At 61.6% G+C, this 27,178-nt stretch overlaps 1 protein-coding gene across 1 annotated transcript; it reads right to left on the bottom strand.

The window, feature by feature from the left end:
* Window positions 1-703: 703 nt before the first annotated feature.
* On the bottom strand, window positions 704-23,916 carry LOC121274216 (GRIP1-associated protein 1-like; the record flags this gene model as incomplete). Its single annotated transcript, XM_041181415.1, has 6 exons — window positions 23,806-23,916; window positions 21,582-21,677; window positions 20,431-20,487; window positions 15,067-15,166; window positions 1,768-1,889; window positions 704-820 (listed from the first exon to the last, which is right to left on the bottom strand). Coding segments are annotated over exons 1-6 (603 nt in total), but the record flags the coding sequence as incomplete, so codon positions are not given.
* Between the last annotated feature and the right edge of the window lie 3,262 nt (window positions 23,917-27,178).

The following is a 27,178-nucleotide window of genomic DNA, read 5'->3' on the forward strand; positions in this document are numbered from 1 at the left end:
CACGGGAGTGTAGCGGTTATATCACTGGATTAGTAATCCGGGGTACGGGAGTGTAGCGGTTATATCACTGGACTAGTAATCCGGGGTACGGGTGTGTAGCGGTTATATCACTGGACTAGTAATCTGGGGCACGGGAGTGTAGCGGTTATATCACTGGACTAGTAATCCGGGGCACGGGAGTGTAGCGGTTATATCACTGGACTAGTAATCCGGGGTACGGGAGTGTAGCGGTTATATCACTGGACTAGTAATCCGGGGTACGGGAGTGTAGCGGTTATATCACTGGACTAGTAATCCGGGGTACGGGAGTGTCGCGGTTACATCACTGGACTAGTAATCCTGGGTACGGGAGTGTAGCGGTTATATCACTGGACTATTAATCCGGGGCACGGGAGTGTAGCGGTTATATCACTGGACTAGTAATCCTGGGTACGGGAGTGTAGCGGTTATATCACTGGACTATTAATCCGGGGTACGGGAGTGTAGCGGTTATATCACTGGACGGATATCCTCAACCCTTCCCATCTCCAGCTTCCCTCGTCCCCTCCACTCCCACGTGGTCCCCTCCCCTCCCTCGCCCTCGCGCCCCTCCCCCCTCCCCTCCCTCGCCGCCGCACACCCTTTCCCGTCCACTCCCTCGCCCCCACGCGCCCCTCCCCCTCCTCCCTCGCCCCCTCCGCCCCTCCCTCTCTGAACAGCTCACCTTTTCCTCCAACATCCACTTCTCCTGTTGAGCCTCAGCAAGTCGATGGAAGAGGTCAGAGATCTCGTCATCAGAGAGGTCGGCCGGTCGCTGGGACTGGGGACTGCCCGTGTTAGACTGTGGGTCAGGATAGAGAGATAGTGGGAGTTTGTATGTGGGAGTTTGTATGTGTGTGTGTGTGTGTGTGTGTGTGTGTGTGTGTGTGTGAGAGAGAGAGAGAGGGAGAGCGTGAGAGAGAGCAAGCAAGCTCGAGACTGAACCAGAGAGAGAGAGAGAGAGAGAGAGCGAGACAGACAGAGAGAGATGATAGGAATCATTGTTCACATCAGAGAAGCCACGCGCTGACTATCGAGGGAGCCGTGCACAAGGTGAGAGGGCTCCTCAGCTTAAAATAGGAGCCTATTGGGCAGAATCCACCACCCTGCTCCCCCCAACTCCTCCATTGCTCTACTCAAGCTCCCTCAGCACTGACCCTCTGACAGTGCGGTGCTCCTTCAGCACTGACCCTCTGACAGTGCGGCGCTCCCTCAGCACTGACCCTCCGACAGTGCGGCGCTCCCTCAGCACTGACCCTCCGACAGTGCGGCACTCCCTCAGCACTGACCCTCCGACAGCGCGGCGCTCCGTCAGCACTGACCCTCTGACAGTGCGGCGCTCCCTCAGCACTGACCCTCTGACACTGCGGCGCTCCCCCAGCACTGATCCTCCGACAGTGCGGCGCTCCCTCAGCACTGACCCTCCGACAGCGCGGCGCTCCGTCAGCACTGATCCTCCAACAGTGCGGCGCTCCCTCAGCACTGACCCTCCGACAGCGCGGTGCTCCCTCAGCACTGACCCTCCGACAGCGCGGCGCTCCCTCAGCACTGACCCTCCGACAGTGCGGCGCTCCCTCAGCGCTGATGCAGGTGTCTCAGATCAAGCACCTTGTGTGATCCGGTGCTGGGGACAGAGTTAGTGGGGAGAGGTGCATCAAATCTAACTGGGCCTGGGGGCAGAGTCTGGTCCCAGCTGTTCATGGATTCGGGGTAGGGGGAACATTTAACCAGTCCCGCGCCATCACCCACCTTGCTGCTTGATGCTCCCTCTTTCATCGCTTCCCGGTAACTGTAGGAGGAGATGCTGCTTCCGTCTCCAGTCTGTGCTCGGCTCGGGGAGCTGATCTCTGCCAGAACCAGGTCCTCCAGGCCTGAAAGAGAAGGCCACAGCTGGGGTCACGGGTCAAATCTGGGTGGAAGATCAGGCAGGCTGGAGGTAACCAGGCCTCGAGCTGTGGGGCCATCGGCCAGTCTCCACCTCACTGAAATCAACCAGGTAATTCAACAGGAGACATGGCGGGCGAGACGGAGAGACGGGGCGGGCGAGACGGGGCGGGCGAGACGGGGCGGGCGAGACGGGGCGGGCGAGACGGGGCGGGCGAGACGGGGCGGGCGAGACGGGGCGGGCGAGACGGGGCGGGCGAGACGGGGCGGGCGAGACGGGGCGGGCGAGACGGGGCGGGCGAGACGGGGCGGACGAGACGGCGAGACGGGGCGGACGAGACGGCGAGACGGGGCGGGCGAGACGGCGAGACGGGGCGGGCGAGACGGCGAGACGGGGCGGGCGAGACGGGGAGACGGGGCGGGCGAGACGGGGAGACGGGGCAAGCGAGACGGGGAGACGGGGCAAGAGAGACGGGGCGAGCGAGACAGGGCGAGCGAGACGGGGCGAGCGAGACAGGGCGAGCGAGACAGGGCGAGCGAGGCGGGCGAGACGGGGCGGGCGAGACGGGGCGGGCGAGACGGGGCGGGCGAGACGGGGCGGGCGAGACGGGGCGGGCGAGACGGGGCGGGCGAGACGGGGCGGGCGAGACGGGGCGGGCGAGACGGGGCGGGCGAGACGGGGCGGGCGAGACGGGGAGACGGGGCAAGCGAGACGGGGAGACGGGGCGAGCGAGACGGGGAGACGGGGCGAGCGAGACGGGGAGACGGGGCGGGCGAGACGGGGAGACGGGGCGAGCAAGACGGGGCGGGCGAGACGGGGCGGGCGAGACGGGGCGGGCGAGACGGGGCGGGCGAGACGGGGAGACGGGGCGAGCGAGACGGGGAGGGCGAGACGGGGAGGGCGAGACGGGGAGGGCGAGACGGGGAGGGCGAGACGGGGAGGGCGAGACGGGGCGGGCGAGACGGTGAGACGGGGCGAGCGAGACGGGCGAGACGGGGCGAGTGAGGGTGAGACGGGGCGAGTGAGACGGGCGAGACGGGGCGAGCGAGACGGGTGAGACGGGGCGGGCGAGACGGGGCGAGCGAGACGGGGCGGGCGAGACGGGGCGGGCGAGACGGGGCGGGCGAGACGGGGCGGGCGAGACGGGGCGGGCGAGACGGGGCGGGCGAGACGGGGCGGGCGAGACGGGGCGGGCGAGACGGGGCGAGCGAGGCGGTGAGACGGGGCGGGCGAGATGGTGAGACGGGGCGAGCGAGATGGGCGAGACGGGGCGAGACGGGGCGAGTGAGACGGGCGAGACGGGGCGAGCGAGACGGGGCGAGCGAGACGGTGAGACAGGGCGAGCAAGACGGGGTGAGCGGGCAAGGCAGGGAATTCCAGAGCTTAGGCCCCCAGGCACCTGAAGACTTAACTGAGGGATGTCTAAAACTAGACAGACAGTCACTGATAAACTCACCGGGGGCGGGGGGGAGGTGGATGGAATCCAGGAGAAAGGTCTTTACCCAGAGAGCGGGGAGAATATGGAACTCGCTCCCACAGGGAGGGGTTGAGGTGAATCGTCTCGATGTGTTTAAGGGGAAGGGGCAGGCTGGATAAACACGAGGGGGAAAGGGATACAAGGATAGGGGGATAGGGGGAGATGAAGTAGAGGGGGCTGAATGGCCTGTTTCTTCGTTGTAATCTCTACACAAGGCACGGCCATCAATGGTGCAGCGATAGCAATCGAGGGGTCGGGAGGTGGTTGTCGGGGGCTGGAGGGGGTTACAGAGATAGGGAGGGTTGTAGGGACTGGAGGAGGTTACAGAGATAGGGAGGGGTGTAGGGGCTGGAGGAGGTTACAGAGATAGGGAGGGGTTATAGGGGCTGGAGGAGGTTACAGAGATAGGGAGGGGTTATAGGGGCTGGAGGAGGTTACAGAGATAGTGAGGGGTGTAGGGACTGGAGGAGGTGACAGAGATAGGGAGGGTTGTAGGGGCTGGAGGAGGTTACAGAGATAGGGAGGGTTGTAGGGGCTGGAGGAGGTTACAGAGATAGTGAGGGGTGTAGAGGCTGGAGGAGGTTACAGAGATAGGGAGGGGTGTAGGGACTGGAGGAGGTGACAGAGATAGGGAGGGGTGTAGGGGCTGGAGGAGGTTACAGAGATAGGGAAGGGGTGTAGGGGCTGGAGGATGTTGCAGAGATAGGGAGGGGTGTAGGGGCTGGAGGAGGTTACAGAGATAGGGAGGGTTGTAGGGGCTGGAGGAGGTTACAGAGATAGGGAGGGGTGTAGGGGCTGGAGGAGGTTACAGAGATAGGGAGGGGTGTAGGGGCTGGAGGAGGTTCGAGGGATAGGGAGGGAGAGTTGGGATGGAGGGCAAGGCCACAGATGGATTTAGACACACGGACGAGAATTTTAGAAACAGTGCTCAGACTGAGGACCTCTGTCAGTCAATGAGTGCTGAAGTAACGAGAGCTGCATTTCCGTGAAAGGTGAAACCTCTCTGAGACAGAAGAGCCGATCCTGTTCGATTCGGGATTCCCTTAAGCACATGGACACTATTCACCCCAACCACTCCCTGTGGGATCCAATTGCACATTCTCCCCACTGTCTGGGAGAAGGTTCTCCCATATTCCCGACCGGATTTATCAGTGACTGGCTGGTTTTGGACATCGCTTTGTTAGGTGTTCAGCTGCCTGGGGCCCTAAGCTCTGGAATTCCCTCCTCTTTAAACCTCTCCGCCCCTCTCTCTCTCTCTCTACCTTTAAGACGCTTGTTACAAACCCACTTCTTATCTGTCCGGATATCTCTGGGAGGCTTCATGTCAAACTGATTGATGGAAGTGCTTCCTGCCATGTTTTACCATGTTACAGGAGTGACAGAAATGCAAGTTGTTATCGGTCAGCTGCAGGGAGATATCCACCGAGTTGCAAGGCTAAGTGGAACTCATGAATTTTTCTCACCACCACTCGTCTCACCAGTTTGGAAAGACAGATCAGGGGAGAATGCAAGGCCCCAGAAATCTCTCAGTGGGTGAGAGAGGGACGGAATGAGGAAAAGGGAGAGGGGGAGGAGGGAGAGAGAGAGAGAGAAAGAAAGAGAGAGAGCAAGAAAGAAAGAGGGAGGGAGAGAAAGAAAGCGAGACGGAGGGAGAGAAAGAAAGAGAGAGAGTGAGAAAAAGAAAGACGGAGAGAGAGAAAGAGGGAGTGAGAAAGAAAGAGGGAGAGGGAGAAAAAGAAAGGGAGAGAGAGCAAGAGAGAAAGAGAGAGAGAAAGAAAGAGAGGGAGGGAGAGAAAGAAAGAGGGAGAGAGAGAAAAAGAAAGAGGGAGAGAGAAAAAGAGAGGGAGAGAGAAAGAAAGAGAGGGAGAGAGAAAGAAAGAGAGGGAGAGGGAAGAGAACAAGAGGGAGAGACAGACAGAGAGAGGGAGAGGGAGAGAGAGCAGGAGAGCGAGAGGGAGAGCGAGCGGGAGAGAGAGGGAGGGAGAGGAAGAGAGGAAGAGGGAGAGAGAGCAGGAGAGAGAGAGGGAGAGGGAGAGAGAGCAGGAGAGAGAGAGGGAAAGGGAGAGAGAGCAGGAGAGAGAGGGAGAGGGAGAGAGAGCAGGAGAGAGAGGGAGAGGGAGAGAGAGCAGGAGAGAGAGAGGGAGAGGGAGAGAGAGCAGGAGAGAGAGAGGGAGAGAGAGCAGGAGAGAGAGCGAGAGGGAGAGCGAGAGGGAGAGCGAGAGGGAGAGCGAGAGGGAGAGCGAGAGGGAGAGCGAGAGGGAGAGCGAGAGGGAGAGCGAGAGGGAGAGCGAGAGGGAGAGCGAGAGGGAGAGCGAGAGGGAGAGCAAGAGGGAGAGCAAGAGGGAGAGCAAGAGGGAGAGCGAGAGAGGGCGAGAGAGGGCGAGCGAGAGATGGAGAGCGAGAGATGGAGAGCGAGAGAGGGAGAACGAGAGAGGGAGAGCGAGAGAGGGAGAGCGAGAGAGGGAGAGCGAGAGAGGGAGAGCGAGAGAGGGAGAGAGAGGGGGAGAGAGAGGGGGAGAGAGAGGGGGAGAGAGAGGGGGAGAGCGAGAGGGAGAGAGAGAGAGCGAGAGAGGGAGAGAGAGGAGGAGAGCGAGAGAGAGAGAGAGAGCGAGACAGGGAGAGGGGGAGAGCGAGAGCGAGAGGGAGAGAGAGAGGGAGAGTGCAGGAGAGAGAGAGGGAGAGAGGGAGGGAGAGAGGGAGGGAGAGAGGGAGGGAGAGAGGGAGGGAGAGAGGGAGGGAGAGAGGGAGGGAGAGAGGGAGGGAGAGAGGGAGGGAGAGAGAGAGGGAGAGAGAGCAGGAGAGAGAGAGAGAGGGAGAGCAAGAGGGAGAGAGAGCGGGAGAGAGAGAGAGGGAGAGCGATAGGGAGAGCGAGCAGGAGAGAGAGAGGGAGAGAGGGAGGGAGAGAGGGAGGGAGAGAGGGAGGGAGAGAGGGAGGGAGAGAGGGAGGGAGAGAGAGAGGGAGAGAGAGCAGGAGAGAGAGAGAGAGGGAGAGCAAGAGGGAGAGAGAGCAGGAGAGAGAGAGGGAGAGCGATAGGGAGAGCGAGCAGGAGAGAGAGAGAGGGAGAGAGAGCAGGAGAGAGAGAGGGAGAGAGGGAGAGAGAGAGGGAGAGAGAGAGGGAGAGAGAGAGGGAGAGAGAGAGGGAGAGCGAGCGGGAGAGCGAGCGGGAGAGCGAGCGGGAGAGCGAGCAGGAGAGCGAGCGGGAGAGAGAGAGGGAGAGGGAGAGCGAGCGGGAGAGCGAGAGGGAGAACGAGAGGGAGAGCGAGAGGGAGAGCGAGAGGGAGAGCGAGAGGGAGAGCGAGAGGGAGAGCGAGAGGGAGAGCGAGAGGGAGAGCGAGAGGGAGAGCGAGAGGGAGAGCAAGAGGGAGAGCGAGAGGGAGAGCAAGAGGGAGAGCGAGAGGGAGAGCGAGAGGGAGAGAGAGAGGGAGAGGGAGAGGGAGAGCGAGAGGGAGAGGGAGAGGGAGAGGGAGAGCGAGCGGGAGAGAGGGAGAGCGAGCGGGAGAGCGATCGGGAGAGCGAGAGGGAGAGCGATCGGGAGAGCGAGCGGGAGAGCGAGCGGGAGAGCGAGCGGGAGAGCGAGCGGGAGAGCGAGCGGGAGAGCGAGCGGGAGAGCGAGCGGGAGAGCGAGCGGGAGAGCGAGAGAGGGAGAGCAGCCTTGGGTGGGAGGGTCTCTGTTCTGGGTGAATTATTATTTTGCAGCGAGCCTCAGTGCTGCCCCTCGGGCCTGGGGCTCGCTTACACGGTGTTGTTGGGATGTCGGTGCTGCCCGAGAGAGCCAGCCATTGCTTAGAAAGAGGGGGGAAAGGTGCACGGCAGATCCACCCGCTCTCCAGCTCTCAGCTGTCCCAGATCCACCCTCTCTCCGGCTCCCGGATCCACCCTCTCTCCGGCTCCCGGATCCACCCTCTCTCCGGCTCCCGGAATGCACCCTCTCTCCGGCTCCCGGATCCACCCTCTCTCCGGCTCCCGGATCCACCCTCTCTCCGGCTCCCGGATCCACCCTCTCTCCGGCTCCCGGATCCACCCTCTCTCCGGCTCCCGGATCCACCCTCTCTCCGGCCCCCGGATCCACCCTCTCTCCGGCTCCCGGATCCACCCTCTCTCCGGCTCCCGGATCCACCCTCTCTCCGGCTCCCGGAATGCACCCTCTCTCCGGCTCCCGGATCCACCCTCTCTCCGGCTCCCGGATCCACCCTCTCTCCGGCTCCCGGATCCACCCTCTCTCCGGCTCCCGGATCCACCCTCTCTCCGGCTCGCGGATCCACCCTCTCTCCGGCTCCCGGATCCACCCTCTCTCCGGCTCCCGGATCCACCCTCTCTCCGGCTCCCGGATCCACCCTCTCTCCGGCTCCCGGATCCACCCTCTCTCCGGCTCCCGGATCCACCCTCTCTCCGGCTCCCGGATCCACCCTCTCTCCGGCTCCCGGATCCACCCTCTCTCCGGCTCCCGGATCCACCCTCTCTCCGGCTCCCGGATCCACCCTCTCTCCGGCTCCCGGATCCACCCTCTCTCCGGCTCCCGGATCCACCCTCTCTCCGGCTCCCGGATCCACCCTCTCTCCGGCTCCCGGATCCACCCTCTCTCCGGCTCCCGGATCCACCCTCTCTCCGGCTCCCGGATCCACCCTCTCTCCGGCTCCCGGATCCACCCTCTCTCCGGCTCCCGGATCCACCCTCTCTCCGGCTCCCGGATCCACCCTCTCTCCGGCTCCCGGATCCACCCTCTCTCCGGCTCCCGGATCCACCCTCTCTCCGGCTCCCGGATCCACCCTCTCTCCGGCTCCCGGATCCACCCTCTCTCCGGCTCCCGGATCCACCCTCTCTCCGGCTCCCGGATCCACCCTCTCTCCGGCTCCCGGATCCACCCTCTCTCCGGCTCCCGGATCCACCCTCTCTCCGGCTCCCGGATCCACCCTCTCTCCGGCTCCCGGTTCCACCCTCTCTCCGGCTCCCGGATCCACCCTCTCTCCGGCTCCCGGAATGCACCCTCTCTCCGGCTCCCGGAATGCACCCTCTCTCCGGCTCCCGGAATGCACCCTCTCTCCGGCTCCCGGATCCACCCTCTCTCCGGCTCCCGGATCCACCCTCTCTCCGGCTCCCGGATCCACCCTCTCTCCGGCTCCCGGATCCACCCTCTCTCCGGCTCCCGGTTCCACCCTCTCTCCGGCTCCCGGATCCACCCTCTCTCCGGCTCCCGGATCCACCCTCTCTCCGGCTCCGGATCCACCCTCTCTCCGGCTCCCGGATCCACCCTCTCTCCGGCTCCCGGATCCAACCTCTCTCCGGCTCCCGGATCCAACCTCTCTCCGGCTCCACCCTCTCTCCGGCTCCCAGCTGTCCCAGATCCACCCTCTCTCCGGCTCCCGGATCCACCCTCTCTCCGGCTCCCGGATCCACCCTCTCTCCGGCTCCCGGTTCCACCCTCTCTCCGGCTCCCGGTTCCACCCTCTCTCCGGCTCCCGGATCCACCCTCTCTCCGGCTCCCGGATCCACCCTCTCTCCGGCTCCCGGATCCACCCTCTCTCCGGCTCCCGGATCCACCCTCTCTCCGGCTCCCGGATCCACCCTCTCTCCGGCTCCCGGATCCACCCTCTCTCCGGCTCCCGGATCCACCCTCTCTCGGCTCCCGGATCCACCCTCTCTCCGGCTCCCGGATCCACCCTCTCTCCGGCTCCCGGATCCACCCTCTCTCCGGCTCCCGGATCCACCCTCTCTCCGGCTCCCGGATCCACCCTCTCTCCGGCTCCCGGATCCACCCTCTCTCCGGCTCCCGGATCCACCCTCTCTCCGGCTCCCGGATCCACCCTCTCTCCGGCTCCCGGATCCACCCCTCTCTCCGGCTCCCGGATCCACCCTCTCTCCGGCTCCCGGATCCACCCTCTCTCCGGCTCCCGGATCCACCCTCTCTCCGGCTCCCGGATCCACCCTCTCTCCGGCTCCCGGATCCACCCTCTCTCCGGCTCCCGGATCCACCCTCTCTCCGGCTCCCAGCTGTCCCAGATCCACCCTCTCTCCGGCTCCCGGATCCACCCTCTCTCCGGCTCCCGGATCCACCCTCTCTCCGGCTCCCAGCTGTCCCAGATCCACCCTCTCTCCGGCTCCCGGATCCACCCTCTCTCCGGCTCCCGGATCCACCCTCTCTCCGGCTCCCGGATCCACCCTCTCTCCGGCTCCCGGATCCACCCTCTCTCCGGCTCCCGGATCCACCCTCTCTCCGGCTCCCGGATCCACCCTCTCTCCGGCTCCCGGATCCACCCTCTCTCCGGCTCCCGGATCCACCCTCTCTCCGGCTCCCGGATCCACCCTCTCTCCGGCTCCCGGATCCACCCTCTCTCCGGCTCCCGGATCCACCCTCTCTCCGGCTCCCGGATCCACCCTCTCTCCGGCTCCCGGATCCACCCTCTCTCCGGCTCCCGGATCCACCCTCTCTCCGGCTCCCGGATCCACCCTCTCTCCGGCTCCCGGATCCACCCTCTCTCCGGCTCCCGGATCCACCCTCTCTCCGGCTCCCGGATCCACCCTCTCTCCGGCTCCCGGATCCACCCTCTCTCCGGCTCCCGGATCCACCCTCTCTCCGGCTCCCGGATCCACCCTCTCTCCGGCTCCCGGATCCACCCTCTCTCCGGCTCCCGGATCCACCCTCTCTCCGGCTCCCGGATCCACCCTCTCTCCGGCTCCCGGATCCACCCTCTCTCCGGCTCCCGGATCCACCCTCTCTCCGGCTCCCGGATCCACCCTCTCTCCGGCTCCCGGATCCACCCTCTCTCCGGCTCCCGGATCCACCCTCTCTCCGGCTCCCGGATCCACCCTCTCTCCGGCTCCCGGATCCACCCTCTCTCCGGCTCCCGGAATGCACCCTCTCTCCGGCTCCCGGATCCACCCTCTCTCCGGCTCCCGGATCCACCCTCTCTCCGGCTCCCGGATCCACCCTCTCTCCGGCTCCCGGATCCACCCTCTCTCCGGCTCCCGGATCCACCCTCTCTCCGGCTCCCGGATCCACCCTCTCTCCGGCTCCCGGATCCACCCTCTCTCCGGCTCCCGGATGCCTTGGGGTATCGGCCACGGGGAGCGGAGACTGGGCGGGAGGGGGTCCACCCTCGAAACCTCCCCATCCTCCGAGCAGCTCAAGGTCGAGCTCCCCTGGTCCCGTTCACCCAGAGGGCAGGAAGTTGGGGGCGGTGGGCAGGGGGTAGAGGATTAAGCTGACGGGTAGGGGTCAGGTTCGGGTGGGGAGAGTGGGACAGACGAGGGGCGAGCGGTTCATCAGCTGCAGCCGGGGTCGATCGCAACCCCCATTTTCCAGCGGCCAGGCACAGTCCGATCCCAGAGCGCGTTAACCCCTTCACCTCCCCCCCGACGGGCACAGTCCGATCCCAGAGAGCGTTAACCCATTCACCCCCTCCCCCCTCCCGACGGGCACAGTCCGATCCCAGAGAGCGTTAACCCCTTCACCCCCTCCCCCCTCCCGAAGGGCACAGTCCGATCCCAGAGAGCCTTAACCCCTTCACCTCCCCCCTGACCGGCACAGTCCTATCCCAGAGAGCGTTAACCCCTTCACCTCCAACCTGAAGGGCACAGTCCGATCCCAGAGAGCGTTAACCCCTTCACCCCTCCCCCCTCCTGACGGGCACAGTCCGATCCCAGAGAGCGTTAACCCCTTCACCCCTCCCCCCCTCCCGATGGGCACAGTCCGATCCCAGAGAGCGTTAACCCCTTCACTCCCCCCCCGACGGGCACAGTCCGATCCCAGAGAGCGTTAACCCCTTCACCCCTCCCCCCTCCCGATGGGCACAGTCCGATCCCAGAGAGCATTAACCCCTTCACCTCCCCCCCGACGGGCACAGTCCGATCCCAGAGAGCGTTAACCTCTTCACCTCCCCCCCGACGGGCACAGTCCGATCCCAGAGAGCGCTAACCCCTTCACCCCCTCCCCCCTCCCGAAGGGCACAGTCCGATCCCAGAGAGCGTTAACCCCTTCACCCCTCCCCCCTCCTGACGGGCACAGTCCGATCCCAGAGAGCGTTAACCCCTTCACCTCCCCCCCGACGGGCACAGGCCGATCCCAGAGAGCGCTAACCCCTTCACCCCCTCCCCCCTCCCGACGGGCACAGTCCGATCCCAGAGAGCGTTAACCCCTTCACCCCTCCCCCCTCCTGACGGGCACAGTCCGATCCCAGAGAGCGTTAACCCCTTCACCCCTCCCCCCTCCCGATGGGCACAGTCCGATCCCAGAGAGCGTTAACCCCTTCACCCCTCCCCCCTCCCGATGGGCACAGTCCGATCCCAGAGAGCGTTAACCCCTTCACCTCCCCCCCGACGGGCACAGTCCGATCCCAGAGAGCGTTAACCCCTTCACCTCCCCCCCGACGGGCACAGTCCGATCCCAGAGAGCGTTAACCCCTTCACCTCCCCCCCCGACGGGCACAGTCCGATCCCAGAGAGCGTTAACCCCTTCACCCCTCCCCCCTCCCGATGGGCACAGTCCGATCCCAGAGAGCGTTAACCCCTTCACCTCCCCCCCGACGGGCACAGTCCGATCCCAGAGAGCGTTAACCTCTTCACCTCCCCCCCGACGGGCACAGTCCGATCCCAGAGAGCGCTAACCCCTTCACCCCCTCCCCCCTCCCGAAGGGCACAGTCCGATCCCAGAGAGCGTTAACCCCTTCACCCCTCCCCCCTCCCGATGGGCACAGTCCGATCCCAGAGAGCGTTAACCCCTTCACCCCCTCCCCCCTCCTGACGGGCACAGTCCGATCCCAGAGAGCGTTAACCCCTTCACCCCTCCCCCCTCCCGATGGGCGCAGTCCGATCCCAGAGAGCGTTAACCCCTTCACCTCCCCCCCGACGGGCACAGTCCGATCCCAGAGAGCGTTAACCCCTTCACCCCTCCCCCCTCCTGACGGGCACAGTCCGATCCCAGAGAGCGTTAACCCCTTCACCCCCTCCCCCCTCCCGACGGGCACAGTCCGATCCCAGAGAGCGTTAACCCCTTCACCCCTCCCCCCTCCCGACGGGCACAGTCCGATCCCAGAGAGCGTTAACCCCTTCACCCCTCCCCCCTCCCGATGGGCACAGTCCGATCCCAGAGAGCCTTAACCCCTTCACCTCCCCCCTGACCGGCACAGTCCTATCCCAGAGAGCGTTAACCCCTTCACCTCCAACCTGAAGGGCACAGTCCGATCCCAGAGAGCGTTAACCCCTTCACCTCCCTCCCAAAGGGCACAGTCCAATCCCAGAGAGCGTTAACCCCTTCACCTCCCCCCCGACGGGCACAGTCCAATCCCAGAGAGCGTTAACACCTTCACCTTCCCCAACGGGCACAGTCCGATCCCAGAGAGTGTTAACCCCTTCACCCCCCTCCCCCCCTCCCGAAGGGCACAGTCCGATCCCAGAGAGTGTTAACCCCTTCACCTCCCCCCCCAAAGGGCACAGTCCGATCCCAGAGAGTGTTAACCCCTTCACCTCCCCCCCGAAGGGCACAGTCCGATCCCAGTGTTAACCCCTTCACCTCCTCCCCCCCTCCCAAAGGGCACAGTCCGATCCCAGAAAGCGTTAACGCCTTCACCCCCTCCCCCCCTCCAAAAAGGCACAGTCCGATCCCAGAGAGCGTTAACCCCTTCAGCCCCCTCCCAAAGGGCACAGTCCGATCCCAGAGAGCCTTAACCCCTTCACCTCCCCCCTGACCGGCACAGTCCGATCCCAGAGAGCGTTAACCCCTTCACCTCCAACCTGAAGGGCACAGTCCAATCCCAGAGAGCGTTAACCCCTTCACCTCCCTCCCAAAGGGCACAGTCCAATCCCAGAGAGCGTTAACCCCTTCACCTCTCCCCCGACGGGCACAGTCCAATCCCAGAGAGCGTTAACCCCTTCACCTTCCCCAACGGGCACAGTCCGATCCCAGAGAGTGTTAACCCCTTCACCCCCTCCCCCCCTCCTGAAGGGCACAGTCCGATCCCAGAGAGTGTTAACCCCTTCACCTCCCCCCTGAAGGGCACAGTCCGATCCCAGTGTTAACCCCTTCACCTCCTCCCCCCTCCCAAAGGGCACAGTCCGATCTCAGAGAGCGTTAACCCCTTCACCCCCCTCCCAAAGGGCACAGTCCAATCCCAGAGAGTGTTAACCCCTTCACCTCCCCCCCGACGGGCACAGTCTGATCCCAGAGAGCGTTAACCCCTTCACCTCCCCCTCCGACGGGCACAGTCTGATCCCAGAGAACGTTAACCCCTTCACCTCCCCCCCACCCGAAGGGCACAGTCCGATCCCAGAGAGCGTTAACCCCTTCACCTCCCCCCCCGACGGGCACGGTCCGATCCCAGAGTGCGTTAACCCCTTCACCTCCCCCCCGACGGGCACAGTCCGATCCCAGAGAGCGTTAACCACTTCACCCCCCCTCCCAAAGGGCACAGTCCGATCCTAGAGAGTGTTAACCCCTTCACCTCCCCCCAATGGGCACAGTCCGATGCCAGAGAGTGTTAACCCCTTCACCTCCCCCCGACTGGCACAGTCCGATCCCAGAGAGCGTTAACCCCTTCACCTCCCCCCCCGACGGGCACAGTCCGATCCCAGAGCGTTAACCCCTTCACCTCCCCCCCCGAAGGGCACAGTCCAATCCCAGAGAGCATTAAACCCTTCACCTCGCCCCCCCCCCAACGGGCACAGTCCGATCCCAGAGAGCGTTAACCCCTTCACCTCCCCCCGAAGGGCACAGTCCGATCCCGGAGAGCGTTAACCCCTTCACCTTTCCCCCGACGGGCACAGACCGATCCCAGAGAGCGTTAACCCCTTCACCTCCCCCCCGACGGGCACAGTCCGATCCCCGGGAGTGTTAACCCCTTCACCTCCCCCCCGACAAGCACAGTCCGATCCCAGAGAGCATTAATCTCTTCACCTCCCCCATTCCCGAAGGGCACAGTCCGATCCCCGGGAGTGTTAACCCCTTCACCTCCCCCCACCCTGACAGGCACAGTCCGATCCCAGAGAGTGTTAACTCCTTCACCCCCTCCCCCAACTGGCACAGTCCGATCCCAGAGAGCATTAACCCCTTCACCTGTCCCCCCGATGGGCACAGACCGATCCCAGAGTGTGTTAACCCCTTCACCTCCAACCCGACGGGCACGGTCCGATCTCAGAGAGTGTTAATCCCTTCACCTGTCCCCCCGACGGGCACAGTCCGATCCCAAAGAGCATTAACCCCTTCACCTGTCCCCCCCAATGGGCACAGTCCGATCCCAGAAAGCGTTAACCCCTTCATCTGTCCCCCGACAGGCGCAGTCTGATCCCAGAAGCGTTAACCCCTTCACCTGTCCTCCCGACGTGCACAGTCCGATCCCAAAGAGCGTTAACCCCTTCACCTGTCCCCCTGACGGGCACAGTCTAATCCCAGAGAGCGTTAACCCCTTCACCTGTCCTCCCGACAGGCACAGTCCGATCCCAGAGAGTGTTAACCCCTTCACCTCCCCCACCCCCGATGGGCACAGCCCGATCCCAGAGAATGTTAACCCCTTCACCTTTCCCTCCTCCCCCACAAACGGGCACAGCCCAATCCCAGAGATTGTTAACCCCTTCACCTGACTGGCACAGAGAACCAGAGTCTATTCCCTGCGCCACAGCATTAGCCCTTTCCCCTGCCCCTCGCCAGCAGGGCCTGCTGTGGGAATGCCACCCCCTGCGACGGACGGGCGCCGCTACCTGTGCGTGACTTGGTGTTGGTCAGGATCTCCTGCAGTCGCTCCTGGAGTTTGTCGGCCCTCTTACGCTCCAGGTGCAGCTGCCTCTTCAGGTCCTTGAGCTGCAAGCAGAGGATGCAGAGGGTCAGGAGTGCGGGACACACCAGGATGAGTACAACTCCTCTTCCTGCCAACGTGAAACCATGCGTCGGGGGGGGAAGATGGGCGAGGTGCCGGTGCCGCTCGTGGTCCCGGTTCGGGAAGCAACTCTGCGTCCACTCTCCTCCTGGGCGAGGCAATGCACCCCCCCTAACCCATGCCGCCACCCACGAACTTGGCAACCCGGCTGCTGCCAGTGCCACTGATCGGTGCCTGCAACATGCCAACCGAGGGCAGAACCGGGCTGACTGATGCCGCCCCCTCCCCCCCCCACCACCCCCCGACAAGCCACAACCCCCGCCGCCTGCTGCCGAGAGTGATGGCGGCTGTTCGGCTACAGAAGCATCACAGCTCCGGCAAGATCCCGCCTTGGCACCCGCACCTTCCCCGCCCGCGGCCTGTGCACAGGCAGAAATCTGTAGCCTCGCCAGGGCTGGTTAACCACCCCATCCCTAACCCTCACCCCCACACCCCCTCCGTGGGAAGGGCCAGGGGCTTAGCTCTGCTCCCCCTCCCCCCAGGCTGCAGCAGCCGTGTCGGGTCCTGAACCCCCGGCCACTGACGGTGAAAGGGTTGCCCGAGTCTGAGCTGCGAGGTGCGAGGTTTGAAACGCTGCCGCTCGCTGACACCTGATTAGGCTGCAGCAGCTGCTTGTGCGGAGACAGGGGCTTGGCATTAAACTGTTTCTATTCATTCACAGGATGTGGGTGTCGCTGGCTGGGCCCAGCATTTATTGCCCATCTCTAATTGCCCCTTGAGAAGGTGGTGGTGAGCCGCCTCCTTGAGCCGCTGCAGTCCCCGTGTGGTGTAGGTACACCCACCGCGCTGTTAGGGAGGGAGTTCCAGGATTGTGTCCGTGTGGTGTAGGTACACCCACCGCGCTGTTAGGGAGGGAGTTCCAGGATTGTGTCCGTGTGTTGTAGGTACACCCACCGTGCTGTTAGGGAGGGAGTTCCAGGATTGTGTCCCCGTGTGGTGTAGGTACACCCACCGCGCTGTTAGGGAGAGAGTTCCAGGATTGTGTCCGTGTGGTGTAGGTACACCCACCGCGCTGTTAGGGAGGGAGTTCCAGGATTGTGTCCCGTGTGGTGTAGGTACACCCACCGTGCTGTTAGGGAGGGAGTTCCAGGATTCTGTCCGTGTGGTGTAGGTACACCCACCGTGCTGTTAGGGAGGGAGTTCCAGGATTGTGTCCGTGTGGTGTAGGTACACCCACCGCGCTGTTAGGGAGAGAGTTCCAGGATTGTGTCCGTGTGGTGTAGGTACACCCACCGCGCTGTTAGGGAGGGAGTTCCAGGATTGTGTCCGTGTGGTGTAGGTACACCCACCGTGCTGTTAGGGAGGGAGTTCCAGGATTGTGTCCGTGTGGTGTAGGTACACCCACCGCGCTGTTAGGGAGGGAGTTCCAGGATTGTGTCCGTGTGGTGTAGGTACACCCACCGCGCTGTTAGGGAGGGAGTTCCAGGATTGTGTCCGTGTGGTGTAGGTACACCCACCGTGCTGTTAGGGAGGGAGTTCCAGGATTGTGTCCGTGTGTTGTAGGTACACCCACCGCGCTGTTAGGGAGGGAGTTCCAGGATTGTGTCCCGTGTGGTGTAGGTACACCCACCGTGCTGTTAGGGAGGGAGTTCCAGGATTCTGTCCGTGTGGTGTAGGTACACCCACCGCGCTGTTAGGGAGGGAGTTCCAGGATTGTGTCCGTGTGGTGTAGGTACACCCACCGTGCTGTTAGGGAGGGAGTTCCAGGATTGTGTCCGTGTGGTGTAGGTACACCCACCGCGCTGTTAGGGAGAGAGTTCCAGGATTGTGTCCGTGTGGTGTAGGTACACCCACCGCGCTGTTAGGGAGAGAGTTCCAGGATTGTGTCCGTGTGGTGTAGGTACACCCACCGTGCTGTTAGGGAGGGAGTTCCAGGATTGTGTCCGTGTGGTGTAGGTACACCCACAGTGCTGTTAGGGAGGGAGTTCCAGGATTGTGTCCCGTGTGGTGTAGGTACACCCACCGCGCTGTTAGGGAGGGAGTTCCAGGATTGTGTCCCGTATGGTGTAGGTACACCCACCGTGCTGTTAGGGAGGGAGTTCCAGGATTGTGTCCGTGTGGTGTAGGTACACCCACCGCGCTGTTAGGGAGGGAGTTCCAGGATTTTGACCCAGCGACAGTGAAGGAACGGCCGATATATTTCCAAGTCAGGATGGTGAGGGGCTCGGAGGGGAACTTGCAGGTGGTGGTGTTCCCCATGTGTCTGCTGCCCTTGTCCTTCTAGGTGGTAGAGGTGGTGGGTTTGGGCGGCGCTGTCGAAGGAGCCTTGGCGAGTTGCTACAGTGCATCTTGTAGATGGTACACACACTGCTGCCGCTGTGCGTCGGTGGTGGAGGGAGTGAATGTTTGTGGATGGGGTGCCGATCAAGCGGGGCTGCTTTGTCCTGGACGGTGTCGAGCTTCTTGAGTGTTGTGGGAGCTGCACTCATCCAGGCAAGTGGGGAGTATTCCATCATACTCCTGACTTGTGCCTTGTAGATGGTGGACAGGCTTTGGGGAGTCAGGAGGTGAGTTACTCTCCGCAGGATTCCCAGCCTCTGAGCTGCTCTTGTAGCCTCAGTATTTATATGGCTGGTCCAGTTCAGTTTCTGGCCAATAGTAACCCTCAGGATGTTGGTAGTGGGGGATTCAGTGATGGTAATGCCATTGAATGTCAAGGGGCAATGGTTAGATTCTCTCTTGTTGGAGATGGTCATTGCCTGGCACTTGTGTGGTGTGAATGTTACTTGTTACTTGTCAGCCCAAGCCTGGATATTGTCCAGGTCTTGCTGCATCTGGACATGGACTGCTTCAGTATCTGAGGAGTCACGAATGGTGCTGAACATTGTGCAACCATCAGTGAACATCCCCACTTCTGACCTTACGATGGAAGGAAGGTCATTGATGAAGCAGCTGAAGATGGTTGGGCCGAGGACACTACCCTGAGGGACTCCTGCAGTGATGTCCTGGAGCTGAGATAACTGACCTCCAACAACCACAACCATCTTCCTTTGTGCTAGGTATGACTCCAACCCACAGAGAGTTTTCCCTGATTCCCATTGACTCCGGTTTTGCCAGGGCTTCTTGATGCCACACTCAGTCAAATGCTGCCTTGATGTCAAGGGCAGTCACTCTCCCCTCACCTCAGGAGTTCAGCACTTTGTCCATGTTTGAACCAAGGCTGTAATGAGGTCAGGAGCTGAGTGGCCCTGGCAGAACTCAAACTGGGCATCAGTGAGCAGGTTATTGCTAAGCAAGTGCCACTTGATATCACTGTCGATGACCCCTTCCATTACTTTACTGATGATGGAGTCGGTTGATGGGGCGGTAATTGGCCGGGTTGGATTTGTCCTGCTTTTTGTGTACAGGACATACCTGGGCAATTTTCCACATAGCCGGGTAGATGCCAGTGTTGTAGCTGCACTGGAACAGCTTGGCTAGGGGCGCGGCAGGTTCTGGAGCACAAGTCTTCAGTATTATTGCTGGAATATTGTCAAGGCCTTTGCAGTATCCAGTGCCTTTAGCCATTTCTTGATATCACATGGAGTGAACTGAATTGGCTGAAGACTGGCATCTGTGATGCTGGGGACCTCCGGAGGAGGCCGAGATGGATCATCCACTCGGCACTTCAGGCTGAAGATTGTAGCAAATGCTTCAGCCTTATCTTTTGTACTGATGTGCTGGGCTCCCCCATCATTGAGGATGGGGGTATTTGTGGAGCCTCCACCTCCAGTGAGTTGTGTTAGCTCTGTCTATCCCTTGCTGCTTATGCTGTTTGGCACACAAGTAGTGCTGTGTTATAGCTTCACCAGGTTGACACCTCATTTCTAGATATGCCTGGTGATGCTCCTGTCATGTCCTCCTGCTCTCTTCATTGAACCAGGGTTGACCCCCTGGCTGGATGGTAATGGTAGAGAGGGGGATATGCTGGGTCATGAGTTTACAGATTGTGTTTGAGTACAATTCTGCTGCTGCTGATGGCCCACAGCACCTCATGGGTGCCCAGTCTTGAGTTGCTTTATCTATTTGAAATCTATCCCATTTAGCACAGTGGTGGTGCCACACAACACGATGGAGGGTATCCTCAATGTGAAGGTGGGACTTCGTCTCCACAATGACTGTGCGGTGGTCACTCCTACCAATAGTGTCCTGGACAGATGCATCTGCGGCTGGCAGGTTGGTGAGGATGAGGTCAAGTATGTTTTTCCCTCTTGTTGGTTCCCTCACCACCTGCTGCAGACCCAGTCTAGCAGCTATGTCCTTTAGGACTCACCCAGCTCGGTCAGTAGGGGTGCTACCGAGCCACTCTTGGTGATGGACATTGAAGTCCCCCACCCAGAGTACATTCTGCACCCTCACCACCCTCAGTGCTTCCTCCAAGTGGTGTTCAACGTGGAGGAGGGGCACTGATTCATCAGCTGAGGGAGGGCGGTATGTGGGAATCAGCAGGAGGTTTCCTTACCCGTGTTTGACCTGATGCTGAGAGACTTCATGGGGTCCAGAGTCGATGTTGAGGATTCCCAGGTTAACTCCCTCCTGACTGTATCCCACTGCGCAGCCATCTCTGCTGGGTCTGTTCTGCTGGTGGGACAGGACATACCCAGGGATGGTGATGCTGGTGTCTGGGACATTATCTGTAAGGTATGATCCCATGAGGATGACTGTTAGGCTGTTGCGAGACAGCGCTCCCAGTTTTGGCACTAGCCCCCAGACGTTGGGAAGGAGGAGTTTGCAGGGTTGACAGGGCTGAGATTGTTGTTGCTGTTTCTGGTGCCTAGCTTGATGCTGATGTGGTGATCTGTCCAGTTCCGTTTCTTTTAGACTTTTTAGCTAGTCTAGCGACAATATCACGAGGCCACGGCCTTCCCCTCAATGTCACTGGGCTAGTAATCCAGAAGCTAATGCTCTTGAGGTGGGGTGGGGGGAGACATGGGTTCAAATCCCACCCTGGCCGCTGGTGGAATTTAAATTCAGCGAATAAAATCCGGAGTTGGAAGCCAAGTCTCAGCGATGGTGACCATCGTCGATTGTTGTGAGAACCCCATCTGGGTCACTCACGCCCCTTCAGGGAGGGAAATCTGCCGTCCTTACCCGGTCTGGCCTACAGGTGACTCCAGACCCCACAGCGAGGTGGGGGCTTGACTGTTAACTGCCCCTCTGAAATGGCCCTTAGCAAGACAGACTCAGTTCCCTACCCTTCCAAACTCACCGCAAAGCTCCCCTTCTTCTCCAGAATTCGCTGTCCATCCACTGTATCCTTGATTTCCTGTGGTGGGGGAGGGGTGGGGACGGGTGGGAGTGGAATGATTAAAAAAAAAGGAGACAGACTCCGCTTAGTACCATCCCCACAAGAACCACGACCCGAGGCGGGCACGCTGACAGCCATGGCTAGGGAAGGGTTCACGATGGAAGCAGGAAATGGGCTCCCAACGCCCAGGTAACATTGGCAGAACCAGCTCCCAAGCTCAAACACCTCCTTTCCAACAACCAAGCAAGAGCTCAGCGTGAAGCTAAAGGGCAGGTGAATGGGGCTGAATGGCCTCCTCCAGTTCCTGTGTAACAGGCTCGAGAGGGGCTGAATGGCCTCCTGTTCCTGTGTAACAGGCTCGAGAGGGGCTGAATGGCCTCCTCCTGTTCCTGTGTAATGGGCTCGAGAGGGGCTGAATGGCCTCCTCCTGTTCCTGTGTAACAGGCTCGAGAGGGGCTGAATGGCCTCCTCCTGTTCCTACGTAACAGGCTCCAGTGGGGACTGAATGGGGTCTTCCTGTTCCTGTGTAACAGGCTCGAGAGGGGCTGAATGGCCTCCTCCTGTTCCTGTGTAACAGGCTCCAGAGGGGCTGAATGGACCTCCTCCTGTTCCTGTGTAACAGGCTCGAGAGGGGGCTGAATGGCCTCCTCCTGTTCCTGTGTAACAGGCTCCAGAGGGGCTGAATGGACCTCCTCCTGTTCCTGTGTAACAGGCTCGAGAGGGGCTGAATGGGCTCTTCCTGTTCCTGTGTAACAGGCTCAAGAGGGGGGCTGAATGGCCTCCTCCTGTTCCTGTGTAACAGGCTCGAGAGGGGCTGAATGGCCTCCTCCTGTTCCTGTGTAACAGGCTCGAGGAAGGGCTGAATGGCCTCCTCTAGTCTGTCTCTCTCTGCCCATTCACCCACACCCTGAGAGGAATACCACCCCCCAGCACAGCCCTACCCCCCACCACCCCCCACCACCCCACCCCAACCCCCACCCCCCCAAACCCCCCCACCCCCCACCCCCCACCACCCCCTTCTACCGAGCCCGAGGGATTGAAATGTGACCGGAAGGCAGAGGGCCGGGTGGGGGGGCGGGGGGGGGGGGGGTAGGCAGTCTGCCTCACCGTACCTGGCGGAGTTTGGCGATGGTCTCCGTGTGCTGATCCTTCTCGCTCTCTGTGCGAGCCAGAGCCTCCTGAACGCTATCTCTATCCTGCTCCTTCGCCTGGCCCACGGGGTATGGTAAGGGGCAGAAGATACAGCAGCGTTAACGGTCTGAATTCGTCAGTGTTCAACAAAACCGTGATCGGATAATGGGTAAGTCCCAGGCGGCATGTCAGTCGCCAGCCATTGATACGTGCACAGCAAGATCCCACCAACAGTGACATAGTAACAACCGGATCCCCTGCGATTTGTTTGGAACTGATGTTGGTTGAGGGGCCAAGGTTGGCCGCGAGACGCCGGGGAGAATTTCCCCACCCACCCTTCCCTTGGCACCGCCCCTTTTCTTGTTCCATAGCGGCCAAGGGATCTTTCACACCCACCTGACAGGGCAGACTTGGTTTACTGTCTCATCCAAAAAGGCGCTCCCTTGGCGCTGACCCTCCGACAGTGCGGCTCTCCCTCAGCGCTGACCCTCCGACAGTGCGGCGCTCCCTCAGCGCTGACCCTCCGACAATGCGGCTCTCCCTCAGCACTGACCCTCCCACAGTGCGGCACTCCCTCAGCACTGACCCTCCGACAGTGCGGTGCTCCCTCAGGACTGACCCTCCGACAGTGCGGCGCTCCCTCAGCACTGACCCTCCGACAGTGCGGCGCTCCCTCAGCACTGACCCTCCGACAGCGTGTGCTCCCTCAGCACTGACCCTCCGACAGTGCGGCGCTCCCTCCGCACTGACCCTCCGACAGTGCGGCGCTCCCTCAGCACTGACCCTCCGACAGTGCGGTGCTCCCTCAGCACTGACCCTCCGACAGTGCAGCGCTCCCTCAGTAACTGCACTGGGAGTGTTGGGTCTGGGTTATTGGACCATGACCCTGACCTTTGGAAACGCAGTGAGCTCATGTCAGAATGATTGTTTTGAGTAATTTCTATTTAAAGGTCCTGCTTGAGGGAGATTAATAGCAAATTATAAAAACGACTGGTGCTATTAATGCAAAAAAGGCAAAGCGAACTTGCAATTGCCAAGTGTCCTCCTGTCACGTTCAGCACTGACGGCTTCTCTCAGACACGCCCCCGAGATCAGGTGATAACAAACACCTCACGGTAATGTGGGGCTTCATTAACACCCGCAGGGGGAGGTGGGGGCAGGCCGCCGAGGTGGGGGGAGAGGCAGGGGCAGAGTGCCGGGGAGGGGGTGGGGCACCAGGGGGGACGGGCAGAGCCAGAGAGTCAGAGAGGGAGGTCAGGATGGACAGAGGGGGGGTGTGGGGCTGAGTTGAACAGGGGCCTGATACAAGCGTCAGCCAGGATTCCTGCTGCTTCCTATGACTCCGGTTGAAATACGTGTGGGAGTGGGGCCGACGCCAGGAGGAGATAATTGGAGGCTTGGCTCCAAAAAGCGATGCAGCCTCTGGCTGAATATTCCACCTACTTCTGGCTGCTGTGTGACGACTGGGTGTGGTGCAGGGAAGGTGCCAGGTGGGTCGCAGACCCTGGCGAGAGTCAGGGAGGTAGGGATTGGGGGTGGAGGGGTCTGCAGTGTGGTCTGGAAAATGAGAATCTGAGGTCAAAGAGGACTGGAGCCTCCCGGCTCGGTTACGGGCGCGCCGTGCCTGCCGGCTCGGTTACGGGCGCGCCGTGCCTGCCGGCTCGGTTACGGGCGCGCCGTGCCTGCCGGCTCGGTTACGGGCGCGCCGTGCCTGCCGGCTCGGTTACGGGCGCGCCGTGCCTGCCGGCTCGGTTACGGGCGCGCCGTGCCTGCCGGCTCGGTTACGGGCGCGCCGTGCCTGCCGGCTCGGTTACGGGCGCGCCGTGCCTGCCGGCTCGGTTACGGGCGCGCCGTGCCTGCCGGCTCGGTTACGGGCGCGCCGTGCCTGCCGGCTCGGTTACGGGCGCGCCGTGCCTGCCGGCTCGGTTACGGGCGCGCCGTGCCTGCCGGCTCGGTTACGGGCGCGCCGTGCCTGCCGGCTCGGTTACGGGCGCGCCGTGCCTGCCGGCTCGGTTACGGGCGCGCAGTGTCTCCTGGCGCGGTTACGGGCGCTCGGTGTCTCCCGGCTCGGTTACGGGCGCGCCGTGTCTCCCGGCTCGGTTATGGGCGCGCAGTGTCTCCTGGCGCGGTGTCTCCCGGCGGGGTTCCAGCCCTGTCCCCCAGCTCTCCTAGCGGCCGTGCCCACGTCTCCCAGCTCGGCTGTACCTGTAACTCGGCGACATGCTCCTCCCCCAGCTGTTTGACGTGCTCCACGTGTTCCTGATCCTTCCTCTCAATCGTCTCCTGCAAAGTGAGCATTGGAAGAAGTCTGTACATCGGCGCTCTGTAAACCAACTGCAAGGCGCTTCACGGGGGTCAGGAGGAGGCCGTTCATTGTTCCCCAGCCTGTCCTCGCTATTCAGTTACATCAGGGCTGACCTGACCTCCGTCTCCCCACCACAGAGCCACAACTAACTCCGCACTGAACGCCACGAGAATCTATCGGAGTCCACACCCCTCCCTGCAACAGGGAATGTCCTCATCCCACAGCAGCTCTGTGTCGAAGGGTTCTCACTCACAGCCCAACATCCCACTCATCGGCTAACCTCAGATAGTCTCGGGGGGTGGGGGGGGCATGCTGGGGCATTTGGCCTCACAAGTCTCTGCATTACACTGTCGGCCATCCCGTCCAACTTTCACCACCAGCCCCTGTCCCACTGGCCTCTTCTGGCAGCCAGGCCAACAACATCTCCATCTTCAAATTCTCATCTTCAAATCCCTCCATGGGCTGCTCCCCCTCCCTATCTCTGTAACCTCCTCCAGCCCCTACACTCCTTCCTATCTCTGTAACCTCCTCCAGCCCCTACACCCCTCCCTATCTCTGTAACCTCCTCCAGCCCCTACAACCTTCCCTATCTCTGTAACTCCCTACAACTCTCCTTTTGGAATCTCCTGCAACCTCTTTCACTTTGCCTCCTCTCCAGACATATTGCCAATGCAACTGGTGGCAAGGTGTGTGAGCAACACCCCACAGTCCCAGTGGCTACTGGCCAATTCGCAACCTTGTCCATACAGGCCCAGCAGAATCTGAACCTCCAACACCCCTCACCAACACCTCGTCCCCATCCATCAGGTTACAGTGATAGCGAGGGTTGTAGGGGCTGGAGGAGGTTACAGAGATAGGGAGGGTTGTAGGGGCTGGAGGAGGTTACAGAGATAGGGAGGGGTGTAGGGGCTGGAGGAGGTTACAGAAATAGGGAGGGTTGTAGGGGCTGGAAGAGGTTACAGAGATAGGGAGGGTTGTAGGGGCTGGAGGTGGTTACAGAGATAGGGAGGGCTGTAGGCGTAGGAGTTTACAGAGATAGGGAGGGCTGTAGGGGCTGGAGGAGGAGGTTACAGAGATAGGGAGGGTTATAGGAGTTTACAGAGATAGGGAGCGTTGTAGGGGCTGGAGGAGGTTACAGAGAAAAGGAGGGTTGTAGGGCCTGGAGTTGGTTACAGAGATAGGGAGGGGTGTAGGGGCTGGAGAAGGTGACAGAGATAGGGAGGGGTGTAGGGGCTGGAGGAGGTTACAGAGATAGGGAGAGGTGTAGGGGCTGGAGGAGGTTACAGAGATAGGGAGGGTTGTAGGGGCTGGAGGAGGTTACGAGATAGGGAGGGTTGTTGGGGCTGGAGGAGGTTGCAGAGATAGGGAGGGTTGGAGGGGCTGGAGGAGGTTACAGAGATAGGGAGGGGTGTAGGGGCTGGAGGAGGTTAGAGAGATAGGGAGGGGTGTAGGGCCTGGAGGAGGTTACAGAGATAGGGAGGGGTGTAGGGGCTGGAGGAGGTTACAGAGATAGGGAGGGGTGTAGAGGCTGGAGGAGCTTACAGAGAGAGGGAGGGGTGTAGGGGCTGGAGGAGGTTACAGAGAGAGGGAGGGTTGTAGGGGCTGGAGGAGGTTACAGAGATAGGTAGGGGTGTAGGGGCATGAGGAGGTTACAGAGGTAGGGAGGGTTGTAGGGGCCGGAGGAGGTTACAGAGATAGGGAGGGGTGTAGGGGGCTGGAGGAGGTTACAGAAGTAGGGAGGGGTGTAGGGGCTGGAGGAGGTTACAGAGATAGGGAGGGGTGTAGGGGCTGGAGGAGGTTACAGCGATAGGGAGGGGTGTAGGGGCTGGAGGAGGTTACAGAGATAGGGAGGGGTGTAGGGGCTGGAGGAGGTTACAGAGATAGGGAGGGGTGTAGGGGCTGGAGGAGGTTACAGAGATAGGGAGGGTTGTAGGGGCTGGAGGAGGTTACAGAGATAGGGAGGGATGTAGGGGCTGGAGGAGGTTACAGAGATAGGGAGGGGTGTAGGGGCTGGAGGAGGTTACAGAGATAGTGAGGGGTGTAGGGGGATGGAGGAGGTTACAGAGATAGGGAGGGTTGTAGGGGCTGGAGGAGGTTACAGAGATAGGGAGGGGTGTAGGTGCTGGAGGAGGTTAGAGAGATAGGGAGGGGTGTAGTGGCTGGAGGAGGTTACAGAGATAGGGAGGGGTGTAGGGGCTGGAGGAGGTTACAGAGATAGGGAGGGGTGTAGGGGCTGGAGGAGGTTACAGAGATAGGGAGGGGTGTAGGGGCTGGAGGAGGTTACAGAGATAGGGAGGGGTGTAGGGGGCTGGAGGAGGTTACAGAGATAGGGAGTGGTGTAGGGGCTGGAGGAGGTTACAGAGATAGGGAGGGGTGTAGGGGCTGGAGGAGGTTACAGAGTTAGGGAGGGGTGTAGGGGCTGGAGGAGGTTACAGAGATAGGGAGGGTTGTAGGGGCTGGAGGAGGTTACAGAGATAGGGAGGGATGTAGGGGCTGGAGGAGGTTACAGAGACTGGAGGAGGTTACAGAAACGGGGGGGGTTACAGAGACGGGGGGGGGATTACAAAGACGGGGGGGGGGTGGTTACAGAGACGGGGGGGGGGGTTACAGAGACGGGGGGGGGGGGTTACAGAGACGGGGGCGGGTTACAGAGACGGGGGCGGGTTACAGAGACGGGGGCGGGTTACAGAGACGGGGGCGGGTTACAGAGACGGGGGCGGGTTACAGAGACGGGGGCGGGTTACAGAGACGGGGGCGGGTTACAGAGACGGGGGCGGGTTACAGAGACGGGGGGGGTTACAGAGACGGGGGGGGTTACAGAGACGGGGGGGTTACAGAGACGGGGGGGGTTACAGAGACGGGGGGGGTTACAGAGACGGGGGGGGGTTACAGAGACTGGAGGAGTTACAGAGACTGGAGGAGGTTACAGAGACTGGAGGAGGTTACAGAGACTGGAGGAGGTTACAGAGACTGGAGGAGGTTACAGAGACGGTGGGGGGTTACAGAGACGGTGGGGGGTTACAGAGACGGGGGGGGTTACAGAGACGGGGGGGGTTACAGAGACGGGGGGGTTACAGAGACTGGGCGGGTTCAGAGACGGGGGGGTTACAGAGACGGGGGGGGTTACAGAGACGGGGAGGTTTACAGAGACGGGGGGGTTACAGAGACGGGGGGGGTGAAAGGGGGGGGGGTTACAGAGACGGGGGGGGTTACAGAGACTGGAGGAGGTTACAGAGACTGGAGGAGGTTACAGAGACTGGAGGAGGTTACAGA

Source organism: Carcharodon carcharias, assembly GCF_017639515.1.
Source record: "Carcharodon carcharias isolate sCarCar2 chromosome 35 unlocalized genomic scaffold, sCarCar2.pri SUPER_35_unloc_25, whole genome shotgun sequence".
NCBI lineage: Eukaryota > Metazoa > Chordata > Chondrichthyes > Lamniformes > Lamnidae > Carcharodon > Carcharodon carcharias.